This window comes from Blennius ocellaris (assembly GCF_963422515.1).
Source record: "Blennius ocellaris genome assembly, chromosome: 21".
NCBI classification, from domain to species: domain Eukaryota; kingdom Metazoa; phylum Chordata; class Actinopteri; order Blenniiformes; family Blenniidae; genus Blennius; species Blennius ocellaris.
The window spans coordinates 3,627,042-3,637,779 of NC_137670.1; the positions used below are offsets into that span (position 1 = coordinate 3,627,042).

The following is a 10,738-nucleotide window of genomic DNA, read 5'->3' on the forward strand; positions in this document are numbered from 1 at the left end:
GGGGATTTAACCCTTCGTGGCCTGCTGCAAATCTTATGTGCATCTTTTTATGACCCTTTGCAAATGTTTGTGCTTCTTCCGTCCTTGATTTTCCCCTCATAGTTTGATGCACTTCAAGTGAAATAAAAAAGATGATTGGAATACAATCATGTCACTCGAGATCCTAATATTTCATTTCTCAACATTTTTGACTTGATTAAAAGGAACAAATACTTGTTTTTATGTGTTTTTTTTTTCTTAACATAGCCTCTATTATATCATTGTATCCATCCTACCGTGACCTGTCTAAGTACATTTTGGAGGATTTAATGTAACCAGAAGCTGCAGATTAGGTGTTTGTCGACAAAAGCTAATTTCGACTATTCCCCATCTCTTGATTGTGTAAAATCGCTCTTTTTTTAAGCGGGAGAAAAAGCCGCTCCGGTCAGGAAACGAGCTCATTAGAGGCGGCGGACGAAGCATTTCGTGCGGCACCTGTCTGGCCGTGATCTCTCGCCTGAACTCTGTGAACATCCGTCCCGTCAGCTAGCGACGCCGACAACCTCGCGCAGCTCATTATTTTTAATCAGCTCGACCTTTGCTGCGCGTCAACAAACGTTTGCTGGTCATTTTTTTTTTAAAACAAAGCGGTGGCCCGAGGTTGTCGGGGTGGAGGGGGTGAGAGGGGGGGGTGGGGGGTGTCGGTGTGAAAGCGACAGTGTGTGAGTCGTTTGTTTTTTTGTGCGTTCGATGTCTGTCCCGACGAAGCATCGAGAGGCTCAGAATGAGTCTGGGAATCTGTTCTTCCAGTTTACATGGAATGTTTTTTTGGCATTTTCGTGAACCGGCTCACTGGCAACTCGATCCGACTCGCGTCGCTTCTTCTTTTTTTGTTTTTTGTTTTTTTGCATCGTTTTCTGGCCTTGGACTTTGAATGTTTGATAGTTGACTTGGAATTTAAAAGCGTACTCCTGCTGGCGGAGACGTCAGCGACATTCCCGGCAGTGGAAAACTTTGGAATGATTGTACCGTTATCTTCTAGAAATTTTGTAATTTAAAAACATCGGGGCAAAGTTTCCAGCTCCTTAACTCTACTGGGAAATGGAGGAATGCTTCGGGTAGCTCGGCTCTGACAGGAGCTTTTAGCTACGAGTTATTAAAAAAAGGGGGGGAGGGGGGCGTTTGGACTGGAGATCACACTCTAGGTAGATCAGCAGTGGGATGCGAGGGAGGGAATGGAACAGAAAACAGCCGGTGTGAGTGTTTGTGTGCATGAGAAAGACTTATCTACACAGAATACCCCTGTTGTGTTGTGATGGGTGCTGGTTTGGTCAGTCTCGGAGCAGCTGACGCCCGCCAAAGGCATCGAGGGCGGTCTCAGGACTCCACCCCTACCCCCCCACCCTCCCCCCTCCCCTCCCCCCTTGCTTTCATTTGGTCTTTAGTTTGCCCACCTCCCCGTTCAGCTTGCCCTCCCTGGCCAGGTTCTCGTTGAGCTGGCACAGCTGGCGCAGGAAGCCGTCGTTGGGGCCGATCTCTCGCTTGTGCCTCACCGTGGCCACCGCCAGCCGGGCGTCCATCCTGTGGCGCAGCATGAGGTAAGCCACCACCATGGTCGGGGAGCGGCTGTAGCCTTCTCTGCAGTGCACGTACACCTTCCCTGGAGGGACACACACACAAACACACACACACACACACAGGAGGCTGATGAGACCAGTCTTCATACAGTGGGTCATCCATCCATCCATCCATCCATCCATCCATCCATCCATCCATCCATCCATCTGGCCTCAAGGCGGGTAAACACGGATGAAAGATGAGCAGGCATGAGGATATTTTATGTCGTGGCCTTGAAGTCTTCACGGGAGCGAGGTTCAAGGGCGGCTGACGTCAAAGACGATCTGCTGCTACGATCAACAACAACCCGCACAAACTGTCGGCTGCTGCCGAATCCGGTACAGCACAGTAGACGTCCATATTCTCCACAGCTTCTTCACATTAACACGTGAACGAGTCAAGAACAGTAAATCACCGGTGAGTTTAATTTATCTAGTGCAGGGGTGCTCAATACGTCGATCGCGATCTACCAGTCGATCGCAAAGGTAGGAATAGTAGATCGCATGACATTAGAAAAAAAAATAGACGCTGGTGTAATGAAACTCAACTCTCCACTCAACTGAACTTTATTTATAAAGCGCTTTAAGCAGCCGTAGCTGAGACAAAGTGCTGTACATTGTAATAAAAATATAAGAGGCAACATAAAAACATTAAAACAATAAAAACAATCAGATGGTAAAACAATAAACAAAACATAAAAAGTTAAAACAATAAAAAAAAATAATAATAACAATAATAATTTACCTTTCCGAATTCCGAGTACAATCGAACGCAGCATCAGATGACGGCTGAATTTTTCTGACCTATAGGTCACCGCACATGCGCAATCAACGATGCTAAGTGTGGCAAAGCTAACAAGCTAGTCAGCGAGTTACCGCAAATTTGAAGCCCCCCAAAAATGAGTGGGGGGGGAGCCGGACCAAGTGAGAAGACGAAAACGTGCCACTTTCATGAGGAATGGGACGTGGACTTTTTTTTCACGATGTCATTTTCGAAGTGCGTTTGTCTCGTCTGCCAGTCGACCGTCGCAATACCAAAGAAGGGTCGTCAGAGTAAAGCCAAGTAATTACAAAAAATGTTCATAGTTAATTATGTTGTGTTGCACAATATTGGCTCATACGGTTTTGCAAGGTACATCATTATACATTGTACGTATAAAGAATCCTCAATATATTTGAAAATAAATATATGTTTTGCATTTTTGTAGTGGGTAGATTACTTTGACTTGGTCGTTTTTATAAGTAGCGCGCAGGCTGAAAAAGTGTGGGCGCCCCTGGTTTAGTGGATGTATTGGTGTTGGTTCCACCCTCAGTTCAGCACCGGTCGACACGTTTCATTTAAACCGAAGCCCCGTTTTCACGTCGTCACAAGTGAAAACGTGTCATTTTTTGCACTTTTGTTTCAGAAAAGTTTCGAGTCTACACGGCAGCGTTTTGAAAACGATGTCCGTTTCCACGAAAACGACAGCGAGGCAAAAAAAAAAACCGATGTCGTTAGCATGTTGGGCCACAAATGGGTGATGTTGGTGGTTGGAGATGGAAATTGCATTTTCACTCCGTTTCCATGGAGAGTAACGTTTTCTCTTGTTTCCACGGCAACGGAATCCGAGCATTTTCAAAAAATGCTCGGATTTTCCATTTTCACATGAAAAAGTTGGAAACATGCTGAGATTCTATTTATGGGAGGGTTTTTTTTTGGTTTTTTTTAATCTTGAGACGAATCAAGAGAAAGTAGAAAACAAAAGCCGGGATAAGAAGTCGGGGGAACATGTGCTGCGACCGCAGATGCCGAGCGAAGCAGCTTATCCGCCAGGAAGATGCAAATATCTGACCTGACCTCTGCCGGGAGTCGCCGCTGCGCTGCATGCTAAACGTCCTGCAAACGTCTGCGGCGGAGGAGACCCGCCCACCCGCTCCCGTGTTTTTGTTTTCACCGTGTTTGTGTCCCTTTAAGGACGTGTCTCTGTCTAACCTACACCTTCATTACAGACTGGACGAAACCCCGTTGGGGATTCGCGTCGGTAACCCCCCCCACCCCCCGTACCCGAGCAGCCGGTGTGCCGGTCGAAATCTGCCGACTCTGCACTTTGTTTGAAAGCCGACACCTCTCCGTGTAGTAATATTCCCAGCATCCCTCTCCCCCTGCTTTCCTCCGCCTCTCTATTCCGGCCCGAGAACAGTCCTCTATCAATGACGTGACCTCCCCGGAGCGCCACGGCCGCGGCCCCGCCGCAGATCAATGCCGAATTCCACTGTATCCTCTCTGGATCACCACTCCTTTCCTCAACTCGCACACGTTTCTACATCCCGCCGCTCCTCACTCTTGGCTTCTGCAGATCGCGCTGCAATTTATTTGTGTTGCGGATGCAGATAAACCCTGAAGGCTGAGTCACGTCGACACCTGCAACAAGGAAACGTGCAAATCTTCAGCACTCTCACTTGAACTTCCTTTCCTTTTTTCCTGAACGGGAGACGATTTGATTGGACTGATTAGAAAAAATGTGAGCCGAGATATTATCAGTTATATGGGCTGATCTGTATTAACTAAATGGCAAAATTTCCATTATTGGTAAACTTCAGTTAATCTATAAAACAACCAGTAATGTGGTGAAGATTAGCAATGAAGTTGTGAGTTGTAAAACGATAGGTTAGTGAAATAGTAACATCAACAAAGTAGGCTTGACTGAGGCCTCGTTTACACAACGTTTAAAGTGAAAACACATCACTTTTGCATTTTCAGAAAAATGTCACGTTTTGAAAACGATGTAGTTGTCATGCCAGGCCACTAGCGGGTGCTGTTGTTTGTTTACGCAATGAAACAAACTTTGTTCTGATTGCTCAACCACTGAGCATGTGCACGTTGGATCGTTTCAGAAAGGTGACGTTTTAACTCCGTTTCCATGGAGACAAGAGACGGGTGCATTTTTCAACGGTAGGAAACAAAAGCTCAAGAGAACCAGCAGGACACGTAACCACTGCTAATTTCAACACGGTAAACGTTTATCAGCGCGTTAATGGTGAAAGTAGTGGAATTAAACTCACCCTGTCCTCCTCTGCGCGAGATTCAGATTTATAGCTCCCTCAAACAACCTGGGAATTTAGAGGCTTTTCCGTGTCAAAGCCGACCGTAAATCCGTCCCATAAAACACAGCCCGCTGATTAAAAACATCCCTCACGTCGCTAAATTTAGCTTCGGCGCTGGAAGGGAGGAGAAAGCGGTAGAAAATAACGCACCTGACCCAGTATCAGCCGATCAGCCGGGCGAGAGCGGCGTCCTGCAACTTTTTTTTTTTTTTTCCACATGTTGACACCCCCGATGGCTACAGGTGAATCGGAGGCACGTCCGGGGACCAGATCCCATCAGGAAATATGGAGCAGGACCCGGGAGTGTGTCGGATTTAGCTCGTGATTATCTCCCGTCTGCGTCGACGCCGATCCAGATTGAACCGTTAGAAGACGTCTTAAATCTTTGTTCAATGACAAACCGAGACGAGCGACTCGATTCCTGCGACACGAGGAGCTCTGTACTCGTCTGACATGGGATTGATTTCTACAGGGCGGATCCAGAATCACGAGAATCCTGAATTCTGTTTATTTATGTAAAAGACTAAAGAGCTAAAAATGTCTATGATTAAACTCTGTAGCTTTGCTTTACATTGAATTATATGAAAAAAAAAGATGTTTTTGACTTGTAATGTTGACTATTTCATATTTTTTCCCTTTTTTTTTTTTAAACTCTTTATTTTCATTTTTCCGTTTTTCTTCTTGACAGTAAACACAAAGAAATAACAAAACAGCAACACCAACACAATAAAATAAAATAAAAATTTATAAAAAAAAAAAATAGCACAGAAAAAGCAAACAATTAACAATAATAATAATAATAAAAAATAATAATAAATTGTGCTCACATTGACAATATTAATAAGACAAGGTCATTTAGCCTAATTTATTATTATTATAATAATTTATTTATTATTTATTTATTTATTTTTGCTTAAAATACATCAATTATCTATTTATTGTATTTGTTTTGTTTTTGCTTGTTATTAATTAACACTTTTTGCAGTTTAAGCATCATCAGACCACAGACCATATTCATGGAGGGGGGGGTCATTTTCGACAGTAATTGTTTGGTTTTGTGAAAATATTGGCAATTCCCTCATGCCGCTGCGCCGCCGACATATAGAAAGTTTACATTTAAAGGTTATGATGGCACTATTTCACCACAAGATGAAGTTGAGTCGTTTGTGGCCCCAGAACTAAAAAATGGGGGTTTTGACACGCTCACCTTTGCCGTTGTTGTGTGCGAGGGCCTTGTCGATAAACTCCGCCCCCTCCTCGAAGAAGGCACTGAGGTTGAACTGTTCGGTGTCGTTGGCCTGGATGCCGTGGTACGTGATGCCCGTGCCGGTGTAGAAATCCACGCTGGTGTTGACGTGCATGAAGGACGTGCCCTCCGCCACGTTGAGCACGTGCGTCACTCCCAGCTTCTGCAGCCGCATTGCATTCTGGGCCACGAATCTGAAAAGACAAACGAATCGGGTTCCAACCACGTCGACGCCTTTATCTGGTTAAATCGAGGTTGAAGTGAAGTTGAACTAAAGACACTTCGTGCCTCTTTAACCTCATATTTTATGTCAGTATGGAGGATTTTTTTCTAATATAAAATAAAGTTTATTTTTCTGTTTTTAATTACTTTACAATAATTTTGCTTTTCTTGTACTCCGAAATATCAGGCATATCATTTTGAGCTCAAAAACATGGAATAAAATGTAAAGTCAGGCCCCGTTTACATGTTTTCAAGTGAAAACACAAAACTTTTGAATGCGTCTGTATGACAACGGTACTCGGAATCACTGAAAATGCAGCTTTTTTTGAAAACACTTCAACTTCCAATCCATATCCTCCTGGAACTTTAATAGTTTAATTGTTGACACAAGATGTGTGTGTGTGTGTGGTTTCATTATAAAAACAAACAGCAGCACCAACTAGTGGTCCAACGCGCTAACTGCATCATTTTCGACGTTTTCGACGCTTTCATGGAAATGGGGCATTGTTTTCCAAATGTTGCTGTCAGAACAAAACTGTGGCTGCGGCTCGGGTTGGTAAAGCGGGTCGTCCCGTCAATCAGAGGGGTTGCTAGTTCAATTCCCTTTCTGTCCGCATCCTTGACACGGGTCCCAATGGGTGGACTGAGCGGCCGCCTCTACTGGCGCGTGAGTGTGATTAACAATGTGAAGCTCAAGTGGCGGAAAAGTGCCATACAAGTGAAATCCATTTACGCTGAGCAGTAAGTAAAGTTTATTTATAAAGTGCTGCATATAAAACGAGCGGCGAAAAAAAAACCCACACGAGGTCTGACGCCTCCCGTCCGTTAAAAAAGCTGAGACTGAACAACAAATATTCCCCGAGTCCATTCACAAATATCTCCACTCAGACTGAGGCCACGTTCATGCATAATTCATCCGATGCCTACGCGTACAGTACGAGCACCTAAATGCAACTGAGGAGGATTTAAAAAAAAAAAAAAACCCTGTGTGTGTGTAAAGCGCAGTAGTAGAAAGACTGTGCCCCGGCATTGTTCCCACTGACACAATGCAGAGGAGCAGCGAGTTCAGCCGGGTTCACAGCCGCCGGTTTCCGGGCCTCCTCACCCGGGGATCTGCAGTCCCAACACATCCATTATTAAAGAGCGGCTCCAACAAAGAGCCACGGCAAACAGGCACACCTTCGGGCCCAAAGTGCTGACTGCAACCGCTCGGGGAAATATTAAAAGTACACTCCGAACCCACTTATGATCGGCGACGACGTCGCCGGCTACGCTTGCGGCGACAAATGTACGTGAGGAGAAGATCCACATTAAGGAACGACGGGTCCCGGGAGTTCACCGGCACGTCTTGCCTGCATATAGCAAACCTGCATTACATACATGTGATTTCTAGTCAAATAACTGCTGTTTATTCTGTTCCATTATGATTTCTTCTCAGAAAAAAAACAACAACAAATCAGGCAAAACATTGGCTCAAAAAAAATCAAAAAATTCGGAATGCCTCGTTGACACGACGACGTTTTGAAAACGATGGCGGTTTCCACGGGAACAGCAGAATGTCGTTTTCATGTCTGGCCACCAGGAGGAGCTGTTGTTTGTTTTTGTTTTGTAATGAAGCCACACACGTACAGCCGAGGACAAGACATCTGTACGGACGGACGACAAACTCGGATTGTTTCTACCGCAGAAGCGCATTGGCGTTTCCACGGCGACAGAGTCTGAGCATGTTCAGAAAGATGCGTTTTTCACCGTTTACACAACAAGTCAAGAGCATTTTTCAAAAAAAAAAAAGGAGCCGTTGCGTTTCCAGTGACTCTGAACATCTGTTTGGGACTGTGGAGTACCGCAAGGTGTGTACCGAGGGACCTTTACGTTTGTGGCTCACTGCTGGGGAGGGGGAAGGTTGGCCTCGTGAAGATGGATGGATACATCGACATTTTGTCACATGACTATTTAACAGATCGTCAGTAAATGAGCTCATCGCAGCCTGAATTCCTCCCGGACGCCGGGCGAATCGCGGATCTGCCGCGGTGACGCGTACACATGCCGCCACACAATCTGACTCGCAACAGAACTCCAACCAACGGGATTCCGTCAGCGAGCGACGAGGCGCAGGCTTTTAGTCGGCGATCGATACGGCCTCTCCCGTTCCACGGCGGATCACTTTGCGGAACACGCCGCCTCCCCCCCCCCCCCCCCCCCCCCAACCCCGTTCGGGGCAGAATCGGCGGCTAATTAGCCGGCGACGGCCGTGAACTCAGACAGTCCGGCTCCGCGGTCGCAGGTTCAGATTGATTCTGTTGTCGCTCAGAGCGACGGTAACGAGCTTGTATCCTGTCGAAACGTCGACACCGAGCGGAGCGACGTGACGGACGGAGCAGAGAGCAGCTCAGTTCTCTGGGGTATATATATATATATATATAACTACTTCCTGACTCAGACTCAATATTAGACCTGCAGCCATTAGTCAGTTCTAAATTATTTAACAGGGAATCAATGGAGAGGCTTTGTCAATATGTTGTATTTGTCGTTTGAATCCATTTTATCTCGTGTAATAAATAATTTCCCCATGAATTCAATTATTTTTGATCTCTTGATTTAAAAAAAAAAAAAAACAATTTCTACCATTTTGTTTTGTCTTTTTTCTTTTTTTTCCCCTATCATTCATGAAACGCTTCCGTGATCGAAGCCAAACACGTCGGTCCAGGAAGAACCGGTTTTACAGGAACAACAAACAACAGTGTTCAAACCAACCCGAAAGAATCTCGCCAGCATCACAGCGAACGTTTAAAAATACATTTTGAGGGTTTCATTTTATATTTTAAAAAAATATCATTTAGTTCCTGATTGATTCAAGAAGAGAGCGAAGTGAAAATGACAAAGTTTGCATCTTGTTGACTCTTTATTAACAGGATGAATTGTGAAAGATTGGCTGACCTATGATATTTTTTACATAATAAATATATAATTAAATGTTCACACACTGCATGTAAACTAATCTTTGTTTCGTGGACAGAATGCTGCCTAAAATGGGCTTTAAAAAAAAATTACTTATTTTGCAGTTTTACTACTTTTTTGGCTTTTTATCCACACAGTTCTATCTATCATTTATTTATCCATCCATGCAGTTGGTTCTTGCATTAATATTTACAATAAACTCACAAGTATAAAATGTCCTTTTGCTTTGAAATCTGTTCTTTCAAATAACAGTGCTCTTTCTCTTGCCCCTAATTTACACTTTCCCTCTTCCCCGTCGTGTCAGAAAACGACCTCTTTGTTGTTTCTGCTTGAATGTGAATTTTCTTTTTTTTTTTTTCTCTTTCTTGGAGCAAATTTTGTCAATAGTACAAATCCCGCACGAGGCGGAAGTCGACATCAGACACAAGTCACATCACATTTCTGTGCAGCAAATTCTCTCCCGATCAGGTTATTGATCAAACCTTCCATGAACAGAGAGGACAATTAGCATTTCTGGGCCATTTGCGAGGAGGGGGGGGGGGGGGGGGGGGCGGTGAATGTCCTCTGCGGCACAACAGGTTAATGCAAGAGAGGGTGGTGTTATTTTGTTGCTGGTATGTAGGTCATAAAGGTGCAGCATCTGAAGAAGTGAGCAGTGGATCAACAGTCTGCTCTCCTTTGTTCCGCATGAAGACCCCCCGCTGGCCTCCCGCTGGTGCATTTTTATGAATGAGAGATGACAAATCCCTTGGATTTGTGGGTGACGGGTCCCCGGCTGGATGGAGGAGGAGGAGGAGGTGGAGGAGGAGGGGAGCGGCTGGGTGGAGGGAGAAAATGATGGGTGGATGGAGGAGAGGAAGGAGGAGGAGGTGGAGGAAAGGTCTTTGGTGTTGCCCTTCAACCTAAACATGTCTGATGTCTGTGTGTCGCCGTGCTACAGGCTGCCGCGCGTCGGGGACATTTGTTGACAACAACAGGCGGTCGCCTCGTCCACGATCACGCCGGAATAACGCGCGCGCGGCGCGACATGCGACACTGTTGCCATTGGCGCGTCTAGGTGCGCGCGCTTGCGAGGGAGCGTCTGTTAGAAATAAAGCCCATAAATTAAATACGTGAGGTAAATGATGCGGGGAGGAAGAGGAACAGGAGGAGGAGGAGGAGGAGGAGGAGGGACTCACGCGTTCCCGATGTATATCCTGGGGAAGACCTCGTTGAAGTGCTGGGTGGGCAGGCTGTAGAAGCCGCTGCCGTTGGACAGCAGCTCGTTGAGGTGCTGGACGGTCACCTCGCCGCCCGCAGCCGCGTCTCCCGCCGGGGGCGGCGGCTGCTGCTGCTGCTGCTGCTTCTGCGGGGGGGCAGCGGGAGGGTGCTTCGAGGGGCTCAGGTGCTTCTTCATGGCTCTTCTGTCTCCGTCTCCCTCCTGGAGGGACGTTACATGGCAGGAAGCGACAGGCTCGTGAGCCTCATCATTTTTCTTTTCTTTTTTTTTTTTAATTATTTATTTTATAATTAATTTTTTTTTTTTTTTTTACCTCCGCACGTGCGTCGTGCGCGCGCGCCGCCTCCGAGTCCACAAGGTGTCTGAAGAGGCGCGAGCGAGCTCCAGGTCTTTAAGCATCGCTGTCAATGGACG

At 45.9% G+C, this 10,738-nt stretch overlaps 1 protein-coding gene across 1 annotated transcript; it reads right to left on the reverse strand.

The window, feature by feature from the left end:
- Positions 1 to 1,409: 1,409 nt before the first annotated feature.
- On the reverse strand, positions 1,410 to 10,501 carry dusp3a (dual specificity phosphatase 3a; the record flags this gene model as incomplete). Its single annotated transcript, XM_080517666.1, has 3 exons — positions 1,410 to 1,639; positions 5,887 to 6,119; positions 10,284 to 10,501. 3 exons carry the CDS (start codon positions 10,499 to 10,501, stop codon positions 1,410 to 1,412), a joined length of 681 nt encoding a protein of 226 aa, XP_080373792.1.
- Positions 10,502 to 10,738: the final 237 nt, after the last annotated feature.